Here is a 17546-nt window from a genome sequence, read left to right on the forward strand (position 1 = left end):
AGTTTGCTTCCATAACTGGTTTCACTTTCGTCTCCAGCAATCAGAAGTAAAAAAATCATCGAAAGAAATTGGTATTTGTATATACAACCTCTTCTCCATCTGGATTGCTCATTTACCTTGCTCTTATCAGTAGCTCTTATCAATTTATAAATTACACTGCTTGGGGAATGGTGTTTTTTCTATCAGTAAAACAAAAAGTGTGTTTTTCCATTTAGAACGACAGGTTCACTCTGCCTTATTCGTGGTTTCCTCAGTCGTAAAGGTGGTGGAGATATCAAGGTCAGAATATGGTGTATCTGTGATCTCCACCCCAATCAATGCCTGGCTGGTACTGGTGTTAAAAAGGGAGAAAAGTACATAAAAACACAATTCAGTTCCATTTACTTGTGCATAACTTGGGTCTGAATTCCCTCATGAATAACTGATGTCTATTTCGTGAATCTGGGTTGTTATGGTCCATCATGAGTAGTGAAAAATAACATTGTCTGCTAAATGAATCATACACAGCATTTAACATGTTGTTGAGATAGTAACCTAAACTGACACAACAACCTTATCCAAATATATTGTTGACAGCCTGACTTTAGCTTAGGCTGATGAAGATAAAGTGAAACTGTTGTCTTAAATGTTTAATGATATTTTCATAGCTGTTAGTATCCTGGCATTCATACCAAGATTTCTAATATTTTCTGCACTGCTGTTTGGCGGTCAGTCATCGGAATGTAAATGTAAAAATGCTAGAGGAAGAAACACTTTCTTTCAGCTAAATTCACTTTCTTTCAGCTAAATTGTTTCAGTTGAGTATTCTTCAACTCTCCCCTTAACAGAACCCTTTTTTTGGTTCCAGATAAAATCATTTTTGGTTCCAGGTAGAACCACGTTGGGTTCCATGTAGAACCCTCTGTGGAAAGGATTCTACATGGAACCCAAAATGGTTCCACTTGGAACCAAAAGGGTTCGACCTGGAAACGACATGGATTCTTCCGAGGGTTTTCCCATTTTTTTTTTTAAATCTACGTTTTTCTTTTTTTATTATTATGAAAACAACAAATACAAAAAACAGAAATATGCAAACAAACCTAACAAACAGAAGAATACATAAACCTAACAAACAGGGGTATTACATATCGAGACACATTTTCCATTTGTCAAAATGTTTTATGGTGCATATTGATTTTTAGTTTGTAACGGTTCTCTTGTGGTGAAGGAGAGTCGGACCAAAATGCGGCGTGTAGATTGCGATCCATGTTTAATAAACAAACGTAAAACACGAATCAATACAAACACTACAAGAACAAAACGAAAACCGAAACAGCCTATACTTGTGAAAACTAACAAAGACAGGAACAACGACACTAAGGACAATCACCCACAAAACACTCAAGAATATGGCTGCCTAAATATGGTTCCCAATCAGAGACAACGATAAACACCTGCCTCTGATTGAGAACCACTTCAGACAGCCATAGACTTAACTAGAACACCCCACTAAGCTACAATCCCAATACATACACACCACATACAAAAACCCATGCCACACCCTGGCCTGACCAAATAAATAAAGACAAACACCATATACTTTGACCAGGGTGTGACATAGTTAGTTTTTTTCTAGTTCACTTGTCCTAGCATTCCAGTACATTTTATCAGAGGGAATAGTAACACATTGACATAGTTTCCTTATATAAATGCCTTATATAAATGTTATTATATTTACAGTTTAAAATGTCAAATCCTTCTAGTTGTATTGAGGCTACAAAATCCTCAACAGTTGCACAGTTATATTCTCCTAAGAGAAGAATAGCACCTTCAGCTCTAACAACAATTTGATACTCCTCAGGAGTGAATGTAACATTGTGTTGTTCTCATGAATTCTGGGTAATCATATAGTCGTCCGTCATTATTCAATAATTGTTTAACCCAGATAATGTTGTTGTCAAACCAGTTCTACAAAAACAAAGACGTTATTATTTTTAATTTTTGTCTTTATTTTTTCAGATTATATACCTGTGTGGGGAAAATTTGTGTTTGTACATTCCAAGTTTGTATGTTCCAAGTTAGAATGACTTGTTAATGAAAGTTAGCAAGCTTAACAGGGATTTTACCCACATTAAAGTTGCATTTGAGAAAGAATTCTAGACCACCAATCTATCGGAATATTAAATTAGGGATTATTATTATTATATTATATATATATATATATATTATATTATTATATTATATTATTATATTCCAAATGCAATCCTTATTTCTTGAATCGTTTTGTATCCATTTAATCGTGGTGGCAGGTACCCTAGTGGTTAGAGTGTAACTAGTAACTGAAAGGTTGCAAGATCGAATCCCCGAGCTGACAAGGTAAGAATCTGTTGTTCTGCCTCTGAACAAGGCAGTTAACCTGCTGTTCCCCAGTAGGCTGTCATTGTAAATAAGAAAATCTGTTCTTAACTGACTTGCCTGGTTAAATAAATATTATATTAGAAGTTTTAATATCCAGAGTATTCAACCCTCCCTCACCTTGGGTGCTACATATTACCGCTTTTCTAAAGTAATGAGGTTTATTCCTCCATATGAAGTTAAATCATTTAGTGTCAACTATTTTAGTTACTGACAGAGGAACTTCCTGTAGCGCTCTGGGTGTCGTGGGTGTGGAGTCAGACGCAGGAGACAGAGAGTGCTATGCTGTGCTCTTTAATGCACCAACGCACCACAGGGTGCTCACAATAATAACGGCCCCAAACACAGGGTGCTCACAATAATCACGGCCCCAAACACGGGGGGATGAAAAATGTACAACTGAAATACACGACCAGGAAACAAACACGTTCCTCTACATACAGAACCGAAGGTCACAATAATTAATCCCGCACAACAAACAGGCGGGCCGGCTGTCTAAAGAAGCCCAACTAATCATCACAAACAGGTGCTACCAATAAACATACAAGGAGGGGGAGGAAAGACAATCAGTGGCAGCTAATAGGCCAGTGACGACGACCGCCGAGCGCCACCCGACCGGGAAGGGAAGCCACCCTCGGTCGGACTCGTGACACTTCCAAGGCAAGGGAGGTATAAACTAATCTGTACCATTTCAGATTTTGACAAAAGTACACGTTCAGATAAAGAAAGATCTCTCAATAATCAGGACTTAAATCTCTTTACAATTTTCTCTACAATAGGAGAGGAGAGAAATAGGAGGAGAGAAATTTAAGTTGGCCCTTTCTTTCTGATCTTTGCCAGCTGTAATACCAAGATATATGATCACATCTTTGACAGGGATATTACATAATGAGTTTAAGTCTTTTTTCCTAATATTCAGAGGTAAACCTGATACATATGAGAAGGCATTAATACACTCATTACTTGACTTCATTATGATCTTTCAAAAAAATGTTGGTGTCGTCAACCAATTGTGAATATTTGTTCTCTTTATCTTGTATCTGATTACCCCTAAAACTTTCCTCATTGATATGAAGTGTCCACTCCTTGTTCGGGCGGCGCTCGGGGGTCGGCGTCGCCGGTATTCTAGCCATCATCAATCCACTTTTCCTTTTTCATTTGTTTTGTCTTGTTTTCCTCACACCTGGTTTCAATCCCCTCAATCACTTCTTGTGTATTTCACCCTCTGTTCCCCCCATGTCTTTGTGTGGGATTGTTTATTGTTTGATGTATACACACGTTAGACTGGTTGTTTATTGTTTGATGTATGCACATGTTAGACTGGTTGTTTATTGTTTGATGTATGCACATGTTAGACTGGTTGTTTATTGTTTGATGTATGCACACATTAGACTGGTTGTTTATTGTTTGATGTATGCACACGTTAGACTGGTTGTTTATTGTTTGATGTATGCACATGTTAGACTGGTTGTTTATTGTTTGATGTATGCACACGTTAGACTGGTTGTTTATTGTCTGATGTATGCACACGTTAGACAGGTTGTTTATGGTTTGATGTATGCACAGGTTAGACTTGTTGCACTGGGTTATGTATGCACACGTTAGACTGGTTGCACTGGGTTATGTATGCACACGTTAGACTGGTTGCACTGGGTTATGTATGCACACGTTAGACTTGTTGCACTGGGTTATGTATGCACACGTTAGACTGGTTGCACTGGGTTATGTATGCACACGTTAGACTTGTTGCACTGGGTTATGTATGCACACGTTAGACAGGTTGTTTATGGTTTGATGTATGCACACGTTAGACTTGTTGCACTGGGTTATGTATGCACACGTTAGACTGGTTGCACTGGGTTATGTATGCACACGTTAGACTTGTTGCACTGGGTTATGTATGCACACGTTAGACAGGTTGTTTATTGTCTGATGTATGCACACGTTAGACTGGTTGTTTATGGTTTGATGTATGCACACGTTAGACTGGTTGTTTATTGTTTGATGTATGCACACGTTAGACAGGTTGTTTATGGTTTGATGTATGCACACGTTAGACTTGTTGCACTGGGTTATGTATGCACACGTTAGACTGGTTGCACTGGGTTATGTATGCACACGTTAGACTTGTTGCACTGGGTTATGTATGCACACGTTAGACTGGTTGCACTGGGTTATGTATGCACACGTTAGACAGGTTGTTTATGGTTTGATGTATGCACACGTTAGACAGGTTGTTTATTGTCTGATGTATGCACACGTTAGACAGGTTGTTTATTGTCTGATGTATGCACACGTTAGACTGGTTGCACTGGGTTATGTCAACCCGTATTGTATTTTGTGTTCGTTGTGCCGTGTCTGTTTAGTTCGCCTAAATAAAAGGCTCCATTTGCTACCCAGTATCTGCTCTCCTCCCAGACTCCCGTACAGCCATTTACACATACCTGACACAACCTCTAAAATATTACACCCCTAAAACTATCCTTATTGAGGTGTCATTACACCTCTAAAAAACTATCCTTATTGACATGAAGTTCCATAACACCCCTAAAACTATCCTTATTGACATGAAGTTCCATATCACCCCTAAAACTATCCTTATTGAGATGTCAATACACCTCTAAAACTATCCTTATTGAGATGTCAATACACCTCTAAAACTATCCTTATTGAGGTGTCATTACACCTCTAAAACTATCCTTATTGAGGTGTCATTACACCTCTAAAACTATCCTTATTGATACGAAGTGTCATGTGTCAGCAAGTGTCAACTTGTTTGACCAATGAAAATAAGAAAGTAGACATTGGGCAGCCTTGTTTAATTCAGTCTAATGTCGAATCTCTGTGGACGTTCCGTGGGATAATTTAACAGAGCTGTTACTGTTACTGTGAAGTGTTTTAATTACAAATATTGACCAAAACCCCCCAAAAAAAAAAATCGAAGAGTTTCAAAAATAAAATAATGTTCAACTGTATCAAAAGCCTTGTAAAAGTCTACAAATAAAATAAACATTTGTTCCATAATGTGCTCATTGTAGTCTATCAAGTTCAATACACCAAGGGTTTTCCTAAGGGAACAGCCTAAAGAGCCCTTTTAGAGCAGCATACTAAACAGCCAACAAAGCTCCTTTTAATGGCTTTTTCCCACCTGACGTTCACAGAGATTGCATTTATGGAAAACGCTGAGCAGTCGGCTAAAGTGTAAATGACCTTTTAAAAAATGTTGTAGAGAGTTGCTCTATAGTGTGTATTGGATTGAATACCAGACTATAGTCTAGAGATTGTAAATCTAGTGTGAAAAAGGTTTGGGTAAATGCCAGGGCAAATCATTAGAGCTACTGTGTACTAAAAGACGCAGGCCAGGCCACTAAACATTTGATTCTTTAAATTCATTTAATTTGCATTTTCAAGACCGTGTCCGTCTTAATTAACAAAGAGTGAGTGTGCTGTGACACTAAAGGACTTGATTCAATCGAAATCAAGCGTTAAAACCCAGCGACAACCACAGAGTTATTCATTCCTTTACACTTGTGTGTATAAGGTAGTTGTTGTGAAATTGTTAGGTTAGATTACTTGTTGGTTATTACTGCAAAAGTCGGAACTAGAAGCACAAGCATTTCGCTACACTCGCATTAACATCTGCTAACCATGTGTATGTGACAAATAAAATTGTATTTTATTTTATTTGATGTTTGTTTTGTCTATGTGGTGTCAGTTTTGGAACTGCATTGGGAGCTGTTACTAATCGCTGAGCAACTTCTTTTTTTAATCATATTTACTAAGCCACAGCCGTCCCACTCCCTCAGAAGTTCACAACAACAAAGAGTAGGCAATATATAAATAATAACGCTCAAATTGAAAATCATTAATAAAAAATTATGATGATTTCTAACAGCTTAATCGAGGTGTAGATTACATCTCACATTCGAGTGTTTAAACTTGAAAAACAAGACTGCATGGGATTTCTCTGAATGTGACTCCATGCAGCCGAGGGCAATGCCCGCTTTAGGTATAATGTGAGAAGACACTTGTGGATGTGACAGCTCTAACACGGTTTCACCTGCTCTAACAACCTCTATGTGTAACGAATGTCGTCAGGAGAAGGAGAAGAGGACCAAGGTGCAGCGTGGGTAAGTATTTATAATACGTTTCATAATGAATACGAACACTTGAACAAAAACAACAAACGAACAGTTCAGCAAGGTGCAATACACTAAAACAGAAAACAACTACCCACAAACACAGGTGGGAACAGGCTGCCTAAGTATGGTTCTCAATCAGAGACCACGATTGACAGCTGCCTCTGATTGGGAACCATACCAGGCCAAACACATAGAAATACAAACATAGAACAAAACATAGAAGGAAAAACATAGAATTCCCACCCCAACTCACCAAAAGGGATCTTCCATCTAACCCTCTACTCTCTGACCAAACCAAAATAGAGACATAAAAAAGGAACTAAGGTCAGGACGTGACACTATGTGGATGTGACAGCTCTAACACACAGTTCACACCTGCTCTAACAACCTTTAAAGCAGATCTGATTGAATAGGGACCCAAGTTGATGGTTACCATGGATACAGTGTACCAAATGGCACCCTATTCCCTATTTAGTACACTGCTTTTGACTAGGGCATCTGTACTAGGTAGGGAATACGGTGTCAATATTTACTGGCAGCCTGTCCTTTACCAAACAACCACATGATTTCACATGTGGAAATGTGGAAAAATCACATGATTTTGGAAACACTTCACGTGATTACATTTTCACATGTGAAGTTTCGTGTTGCTTTACACGTGTTGCTTTACACTTTGTCACGTTATAACATTAATGTCACGTGATCACATGAAAACGTGTGATTTTGGAACACACTGAAATTAACATGTTTTTTTTTTCACGAAAGGGATCTACCATCTAACACCTACCCTCTACCTTCTACCACCTACCCTCTACCCTCTACCACCTAACCTCTACCCTCTACCCTCTACCACCTACCCTCTATCCTCTACTACCTACCCTCTACCCTCTACCACCTAACCTCTACCCTCTACCACCTACCCTCTACCCTCTACCACCTACCCTCTATCCTCTACTACCTACCCTCTATCCTCTACTACCTACCCTCTATCCTCTACTACCTAACCTCTACCCTCTACCACCTAACCTCTACCCTCTACCACCTACCCTCTATCCTCTACTACCTACCCTCTATCCTCTACTACCTACCCTCTATCCTCTACTACCTACCCTCTACCCTCTACCACCTAACCTCTACCCTCTACCACCTAACCTCTACCCTCTACCACCTACCCTCTATCCTCTACTACCTACCCTCTATCCTCTACTACCTACCCTCTATCCTCTACTACCTACCCTCTATCCTCTACTACCTACCCTCTACCCTCTACCACCTAACCTCTACCCTCTACCACCTAACCTCTACCCTCTACCACCTACCCTCTATCCTCTACTACCTACCCTCTATCCTCTACTACCTACCCTCTATCCTCTACTACCTACCCTCTATCCTCTACTACCTACCCTCTATCCTCTACTACCTACCCTCTATCCTCTACTACCTACCCTCTACCCTCTACCACCTAACCTCTACCCTCTACCACCTAACCTCTACCCTCTACCACCTACCCTCTATCCTCTACTACCTACCCTCTATCCTCTACTACCTACCCTCTATCCTCTACTACCTACCCTCTATCCTCTACTACCTACCCTCTACCCTCTACCACCTAACCTCTACCCTCTACCACCTAACCTCTACCCTCTACCACCTACCCTCTATCCTCTACTACCTACCCTCTATCCTCTACTACCTACCCTCTATCCTCTACTACCTACCCTCTATCCTCTACTACCTACCCTCTATCCTCTACTACCTACCCTCTACCCTCTACCACCTAACCTCTACCCTCTACCACCTAACCTCTACCCTCTACCACCTACCCTCTATCCTCTACTACCTACCCTCTATCCTCTACTACCTACCCTCTATCCTCTACTACCTACCCTCTATCCTCTACTACCTACCCTCTATCCTCTACTACCTACCCTCTATCCTCTACTACCTACCCTCTATCCTCTACTACCTACCCTCTACCCTCTACCACCTAACCTCTACCCTCTACACAGGGCTGCAATTCATCCATCAGCAGTACAAGTGCCTATAAAAACCCACACAAAGGAATTAATATATATCAATACACTGCCTGCATCGTAGCATTAGTGGGAAATAGGAAAGCGTGTGTGTTGTGGTGGTCCTCGTTCAGAAGGGATTTAGTGGATGAAATTCTAAAACACCTTGATGGAGATTCTCATTAGCAGTCCATTCCGTTATCAGTCCATTCAGTTAACAGTCCATTCTGTTAACAGTCCATTCTGTTAAGAGAATTATATGCTTAATGCTAATGATTAAAATATTCCACACTGAAACCATATAATTGTATGAAATTTATTAGAATCATAAAACTATAATCTGATGTTGTAGTTTCAGTACGTAAGCAGGGTGGGTGCAAGTGTGAAACAAATGATGAGAGGAGCTATCGACAGACAAGTTGTACTACTGGGTTCCTTACAGGGCATTCTGTCTCCGACCGTGGAGGGGAGAAACTGTTAGGCTTGCAGAAAAGTATGAAACATGTTGCAGATTAAACAATGTATCTGTGTAGTGGAAAAACACTGACTGTCTGAGCAAGGCGTAGCTTAAGATTAGAACATGTTTGTGTGTGTTATAAAGACTGCGTTTGCATTCTTGACTTTAGGACGTTCTTGTGAATAAACTGTACTATCCTTTTGCATAAACTGAGACTTTGCATAATTATTATTAAACCCATGGTCTTACAAACCTCGGGGATGGGTCAAAGTTTATTAAATGTTAGTTATTATCATTGTAATTGAAAATTCTCAGTCCATTCTGTTATCAGTCCATTCTGTTATCAGTCCATTCTATTATCAGTCCATTCTGTTATCAGTCCATTCTGTTATCAGTCCATTCTGTTATCAGTCCATTCTATTATCAGTCCATTCTGTTATCAGTCCATTCTGTTATCAGTCCATTCTGTTATCAGTCCATTCTGTTATCAGTCCATTCTATTATCAGTCCATTCTGTTATCAGTCCATTCTGTTATCAGTCCATTCTATTATCAGTCCATTCTGTTATCAGTCCATTCTGTTATCAGTCCATTCTGTTATCAGTCCATTCTGTTATCAGTCCATTCTGTTATCAGTCCATTCTGTTATCAGTCCATTCTGTTATCAGTCCATTCTGTTATCAGTCCATTCTGTTATCAGTCCATTCTATTATCAGTCCATTCTGTTATCAGTCCATTCTGTTAATTATCAGTCCATTCTGTTATCAGTCCATTCTAAACTTAAATTGGGTATCAAATACTACGGTTGCAATATGTCATGTTTCACTGGCCAGACAGCATCAGATAAATGGTCTACACATACTGAGACAGAGAGAGGTGCTCTTTTGGTCCACACAGCATCAGATACATGGTCTACACATACTGAGAGAGAGAGGTGCTGTTTCACTGGCCAGACAGCATCAGATACATGGTCTACACATACTGAGACAGAGAGGTGCTGTTTCACTGGCCAGACAGCATCAGATACATGGTCTACACATACTGAGACAGAGAGGTGCTGTTTCACTGGCCAGACAGCATCAGATACATGGTCTACACATACTGAGACAGAGAGGTGCTGTTTCACTGGCCAGACAGCATCAGATACATGGTCTACACATACTGAGACAGAGAGAGGGTAGAGAAAGTAGAGGGTATACAGTATGAAGTAGCAGGTATATGTAGTAGAGGATACACAGTATGTAGCAGAGGGTATATGTAGTAGAGGGTATATGTAGTACAGGGTATATGTAGTACAGGGTATATCTAGAAGATGGAATATGTAGCAGAGAGAATATGTAGTACAGGGTATATGTAGTACAGGGTATATGTAGTACAGGGTATATCTAGAAGATGGAATATGTAGCAGAGAGAATATGTAGTACAGGGTATATGTAGTACAGGGTATATGTAGTACAGGGTATATTAATTACAGTGCATATGTAGTACAGGGTATATCTAGAAGATGGAATATGTAGCTAGCAGAGAGAATATGTAGTACAGGGTATATGTAGTACAGGATATATGTAGTACAGGGTATATGTAGTACAGGGTATATGTAGCAGAGATAATATGTAGTACAGGATATATGTAGTACAGGATATATGTACTACAGGGTATATGTAGTACAGGGTATATGTAGTACAGGGTATATCTAGAAGATGGAATATGTAGCAGAGAGAATCTGTAGTACAGGGTATATGTAGTACAGGATATATGTAGTACAGGGTATATGTAGTACAGGGTATATGTAGCAGAGAGAATATGTAGTACAGGATATATGTAGTACAGGATATATGTACTACAGGGTATATGTAGTACAGGGTATATGTAGTACAGGGTATATCTAGAAGATGGAATATGTAGCAGAGTGAATATGTAGTACAGGGTATATGTAGTACAGGGTATATGTAGTACAGGGTATATGTAGTACAGGGTATATTAATTACAGGGTATATGTAGTACAGGGTATATTAATTACAGGGTATATGTAGTACAGGGTATATGTAGTACAGGGTATATTAATTACAGGGTATATGTAGTACAGGGTATATTAATTACAGGGTATATGTAGTACAGGGTATATGTAATGCAATGTATGTGTAGTGTAGGTTATGCGTAGTACATGGCATACCTAGTAGAGGGTATATGTAGTAGAGGGTATATGCTGTTCAGGGTGTATGTAGTAGAGTTTATATATAGTACAGGTATTTGTAGTTCATGGTATATGTAGCAGAAGGTATATATAATACAGGTTATATATAGTAGATTGTATATGTAGTAGAGGGTATATGTAGTACAGAGCTTTGGCTAAAATCCTCTAGCTTCTCTTATGTCTTTGGGTGTCAGTAAAGTTAGAGACTTAGAGGGCGTCAGGTGTGTCCACTGAGAGGTGATATCAGGGGAGAGCTCAGAGCTCTCTCCCTCCCTCCCTCCCTCTCTCTCTCTCCCTCTCTCTGTCTCGTTGTCCATAAGATCTCTTCCTCCCACCTGGTGGGACTGTGGCCTCAGCACTGACACGGCTTTTTAATATTTCACCACACGCAGAGCACACCATATGTCCCCTACACCCCTCTACCCCTACCCTGCCCCCTACCTCCTACTGCTACCCTCCAATGAATTATGAATCCAAATGGACTTCTAATATTTTGAGGATAAAAATATGGCTATAGGCAGGGTACCCGCCCGACTGCAAAGTCAACCCCATCATGAGGTGTTGACTCTCCAAGGGAGGGGAGGAGGGAGAGGTGAGACTGCCTGAAGTACTTGGAAGAGGGGGAGGAGGGGAGAGGTGGGGAGAAGACTGCCTGAAGTACTTGGAAGAGAGGGGGAGGAGGGGAGAGGTGGGGAGAAGACTGCCTGAAGTACTTGGAAGAGAGGGGGAGGAGGGGAGAGGTGGGGAGAAGACTGCCTGAAGTACTTGGAAGAGAGGGGGAGGAGGGGAGAGGTGGGGAGAAGACTGCCTGAAGTACTTGGAAGAGAGGGGGAGGAGGGGAGAGGTGGGGAGAAGACTGCCTGAAGTACTTGGAAGAGAGGGGAGGAGGGGAGAGGTGGGGAGAAGACTGCCTGAAGTACTTGGAAGAGAGGGGGAGGAGGGGAGAGGTGGGGGAAGACTGCCTGAAGTACTTGGAAGAGGGGGAGGAGGGGAGAGGTGGGGAGAAGACTGCCTGAAGTACTTGGAAGAGAGGGGGAGGAGGGGAGAGGTGGGGAGAAGACTGCCTGAAGTACTTGGAAGAGAGGGGGAGGAGGGGAGAGGTGGGGAGAAGACTGCCTGAAGTACTTGGAAGAGAGGGGGAGGAGGGGAGAGGTGGGGAGAAGACTGCCTGAAGTACTTGGAAGAGAGGGGGAGGAGGGGAGAGGTGGGGAGAAGACTGCCTGAAGTACTTGGAAGAGAGGGGGAGGAGGGGAGAGGTGGGGAGAAGACTGCCTGAAGTACTTGGAAGAGAGGGGGAGGAGGGGAGAGGTGGGGAGAAGACTGCCTGAAGTACTTGGAAGAGAGGGGGAGGAGGGGAGAGGTGGGGAGAAGACTGCCTGAAGTACTTGGAAGAGAGGGGAGGAGGGGAGAGGTGGGGAGAAGACTGCCTGAAGTACTTGGAAGAGAGGGGGAGGAGGGAGAGGTGAGGAGAAGACTGCCTGAAGTACTTGGAAGAGAGGGGGAGGAGGGGAGAGGTGGGGAGAAGACTGCCTGAAGTACTTGGAAGAGAGGGGGAGGAGGGGAGAGGTGGGGAGAAGACTGCCTGAAGTACTTGGAAGAGAGGGGGAGGAGGGGAGAGGTGAGGAGAAGACTGCCTGAAGTACTTGGAAGAGAGGGGGAGGAGGGGAGAGGTGGGGAGAAGACTGCCTGAAGTACTTGGAAGAGAGAGAAAAACATTTGTTCCTTACAAAAAACACGTGACATTTGAAGTTTCACATGTGGAAATCACATTTTTATAAGTGAAATTGATGTTTTCACATGTTGAGCTTAAAAATGTCACGTGAAACTATATTTTCACATGGTAACACCACCTTTTCTCATGTGAGGAGAATAACATGCTTTCACCACAGATGTAAATTGCAGTTTCACATGAGAAATTGTAAGTTCAAATGTGAAAAACAATTACGTGTGAAAATCAAACATGCAGTTTCACATGTAAAAAACTCCACATATGCAAATCTAACTCTCCCAAAATGTAATTTTACAGTTGTACATATTAGAAACATTCCCATGTGGAAATCTAACTTTCACACGTGGAATTGGAAGTTCACATGTGTGGGTAAAATAGTGTTATTGCTCAAGGTGGTGTTATTGTGTTGTACTAGTAATGTTTCCACATGTGGAATTGCAAATTCTGTAATGCCATTCTATAAAAAGGTTACTTCGCCTACCTGAGAATAAATAATTATAACTGAGTTAAAAAATAAGAATTTCTTATTTCTGAACCATCCACTCAATTATTTGCATTCCGCCATGGTGTTGCATGACTTGTGTACTACCACTAGGGGGTGGCATTCGGAGAGTTACTGCTGCAGGCGCGCCTCTCTTCTTCGTACGTTGGTCCTTGACGGTTGGAAGGAGGCCAGTGAAAACAGCAGAGAAGCTAACTCTCTGTGCCTCCATTTTATTTTATTTGATCTTGTTTTTCTGGGTTTGTAAGAGTGGTTTTGCTCGAAATAAATTCTAGAGATAACATGTTTAACTAAACTGTGTTGAGTTTTCTGGTAAATTTGATTTATAATTTCATTGTTTTGACCCGAGTTTAAAAAAAAAAACGAGTGAGATTTTCTCATTTACATGAGCTAGCAAGCTAGCTAGCTATCCAGTTAGCTCACTTTTTTATGCAAGTCAATGAGAACAAGATTGTTGCGTTTCAGATATAATTTTTATTTCTGTTATAAATGTTTTAGCTCTTAAATCTTAGTTTGTGCTTTATTTTAAATGAGCTTCTTTCATCAATTTCCCTGATTTTGCTCTTCAACTTTCTTTGGACAAAATTTAGATGTCAAAATTCTTGTAATGCTTTTTGTATATATTTTATACTCAATCTGAGCAAATGTAGAATTTGCAATGAATTGTGATTAATCACAGCAAATCCTGTGATTAAATTGATAAAAATATTTTTAAATGTATGACACTCCTATTTTGAATAGAAGAGTCAATATCCTGACATTGAGAGAAAAGTATAGCAAATTGGAACAGAGTCCCAGTTTCGTCGCTCTTGGCTCATTCTATTCTCAAATTGAAAATAGATATTTAAGGGTAATTAGCAACATCAATATTCACGCCATTTTGTAACATGATTATTCATGAATCAGAAATCTCTTTTCTAAGAAAGGAAGAATACGAAGACTGTGGTTTTTTTATTGCAACATGTTGTTCTGCAACATTTCCATCTCAATTAACATTCTTCATAGAAAAGACTCTGAGATTAGGAGCCATATTGAATTGCGTTTAATAATTAATGACATAATTTTGCTTTATCTCAGGGAAAGAGATACACGAGCCAGACTGTCCCGTTCATCAAACTGCCAAAGCCTTTTATAAGGCATAATGAATTGCAGCTTCAAATGGCCTGATGTAAAAAGCTATGTGGGGAGGGAATATTGTAGAAGGAAAATAAGAGCCTGCAGGTGTTTTTCAGATATTCGGGTCACGCAAAAAAGGCTGCTTGGTGACCAAACCTGAAGTCTGTGACTGAATGTTTCCTCCAGAAGAGAAAAGGAAGAGAGAGGATGTAAAAACAAGGTGGGGGACAGTTAAACACGTGTTGTGTGACAGAAAACACATACTAACATACCAATCCTGTCCGATGCCCTTCCTTCCCTAAAGGCAAGACACCAACTTAATCATTTTACCACTGTATGACATCAGACTAAACCAACCTAATCATTTTACCATGGGGACTGTATGACATCAGACTAAACCAACCTAATCATTTTACCACTGTATGACATCAGACTAAACCAACTTAATCATTTTACCATGGGGACTGTATGACATCAGACTAAACCAACCTAATCATTTTACCACTGTATGACATCAGACTAAACCAAGCTGAATCATTTTACCATGGGTACTATATGACATCAGACTAAACCAACTTAATCATTTTACCATGGGGACTGTGAGACATCACACTAAACCAACCTAATCATTTTACCATGGGGACTGTATGACATCAGACTAAACCAAGCTGAATCATTTTACCATGGGGACTATATGACATCAGACTAAACCAACTTAATCATTTTACCATGGGGACTGTATGACATCACACTAAACCAACCTAATCATTTTACCATGGGGACTATATGACATCAGACTAAACCAACTTAATCATTTTACCATGGGGACTGTGAGACATCACACTAAACCAACCTAATCATTTTACCATGGGGACTGTATGACATCAGACTAAACCAAGCTGAATCATTTTACCATGGGGACTGTAAGACATCAGACTAAACCAAGCTGAATCATTTTACCATGGGGACTATATGACATCAGACTAAACCAAGCTGAATCGTTTTACCATGGGGACTATATGACATCAGACTAAACCAACCTAATCATTTTACAATGGGGACTGTATGACATCAGACTAAACCAACCTACTCATTTTACCATGGGGACTGTATGACATCAGACTAAACCAAGCTGAATCATTTTACCATGGGGACTGTATGACATCAGACTAAACCAAGCTGAATCATTTTACCATGGGGACTGTAAGACATCAGACTAAACCAACCTAATCATTTTACCATGGGGACTGTATGACATCAGACTAAACCAACCTAATCATTTTACCACTGTATGACATCAGACTAAACCAACCTAATCATTTTACCATGGGGACTGTATGACATCAGACTAAACCAACCTAATCATTTAACCATGGGGACTGTATGACATCAGACTAAACCAAGCTGAATCATTTTACCATGGGGACTGTAAGACATCAGACTAAACCAACCTAATCATTTTACCACTGTATGACATCAGACTAAACCAACCTAATCATTTTACCATGGGGACTGTATGACATCAGACTAAACCAACCTAATTATTTTACCATGGGGACTGTATGGCATCAGACTAAACCAACCTAATAATTTTACCATGGGGACTGTAAGACATCAGACTAAACCAAGCTGAATCATTTTACAGTGGGGACTTTAAGACATCAGACTAAACCAAGCTGAATCATTTTACCATGGGGACTGTAAGACATCAGACTAAACCAAGCTGAATCATTTTACCATGGGGACTGTATGACATCAGACTAAACCAACCTAATCATTTAACCATGGGGACTGTATGACATCAGACTAAACCAAGCTGAATCATTTTACCATGGGGACTGTAAGACATCAGACTAAACCAAGCTGAATCATTTTACCATGGGGACTGTATGACATCAGACTAAACCAACATAATCATTTTACCCTGGGGACTGTATGACATCAGACTAAACCAACCTAATCATTTTACCATGGGGACTGTATGACATCAGACTAAACCAACATAATCATTTTACCCTGGGGACTGTATGACATCAGACTAAACCAACCTAATCATTTTACCATGGGGACTGTATGACATCAGACTAAACCAACATAATCATTTTACCATGGGGACTGTATGACATCAGACTAAACCAACCTAATCATTTTACCATGGGGACTGTATGACATCAGACTAAACCAACCTAATCATTTTACCATGGGGACTGTATGACATCAGACTAAACCAACATAATCATTTTACCCTGGGGACTGTATGACATCAGACTAAACCAACCTAATCATTTTACCATGGGGACTGTATGACATCAGACTAAACCAACTTAATCATTTTACCATGGGGACTGTGAGACATCACACTAAACCAACATAATCATTTTACCATGGGGACTGTATGACATCAGACTAAACCAAGCTGAATCATTTTACCATGGGGACTGTATGACATCAGACTAAACCAACCTAATCATTTTACCATGTGGACTGTACGACATCAGACTAAACCAAGCTGAATCATTTAAGCATGGGGACTGTATGACATCAGACTAAACCAACCTAATCATTTTACCATGGGGACTGTATGACATCAGACTAAACCAACATAATCATTTTACCCTGGGGACTGTATGACATCAGACTAAACCAACCTAATCATTTTACCACTGTATGACATCAGACTAAACCAACCTAATCATTTTACCATGGGGACTGTATGACTTCAGACTAAACCAAGCTGAATCATTTTACCATGGGGACTGTATAACATCAGACTAAACCAAGCTGAATCATTTGTTCCCTATGTAACACCCTATATCCTTCTGCAGTTTCGACACAAGGCAGGAACTAATCCTACACCCTATGTCCTACTGCAGTTTTGACACAAGGCAGGAACTAATCCTACACCCAATGTCCTACTGCAGTTTCGACACAAGGCAGGTGTCACGCCCTGGTCGAAGTATTTTGGGTTTATCTTTATTTATTTGGTCAGGCCAGGGTGTGG

At 40.4% G+C, this 17546-nt stretch overlaps 1 protein-coding gene across 1 annotated transcript in view; it reads right to left on the bottom strand.

Annotated features, from left to right (window-relative positions):
• Positions 1-12840, bottom strand: part of LOC121843293 (leucine-rich repeat extensin-like protein 1) — a gene marked incomplete at its 5' end in the record, with an annotated part of 30883 nt that extends 18043 nt beyond the window's left edge. The window contains 5 exons of the mRNA XM_042312885.1: positions 11765-11910; positions 12016-12270; positions 12376-12426; positions 12532-12684; positions 12790-12840. Of these exons, the coding sequence (XP_042168819.1) occupies positions 11765-11910; positions 12016-12270; positions 12376-12426; positions 12532-12684; positions 12790-12840 (656 nt within the window). The remainder of the gene's footprint in view (positions 1-11764; positions 11911-12015; positions 12271-12375; positions 12427-12531; positions 12685-12789) is intronic.
• Positions 12841-17546: the final 4706 nt, after the last annotated feature.

This window comes from Oncorhynchus tshawytscha, unplaced genomic scaffold, assembly GCF_018296145.1.
Source record: "Oncorhynchus tshawytscha isolate Ot180627B unplaced genomic scaffold, Otsh_v2.0 Un_contig_16849_pilon_pilon, whole genome shotgun sequence".
Lineage (NCBI taxonomy): Eukaryota > Metazoa > Chordata > Actinopteri > Salmoniformes > Salmonidae > Oncorhynchus > Oncorhynchus tshawytscha.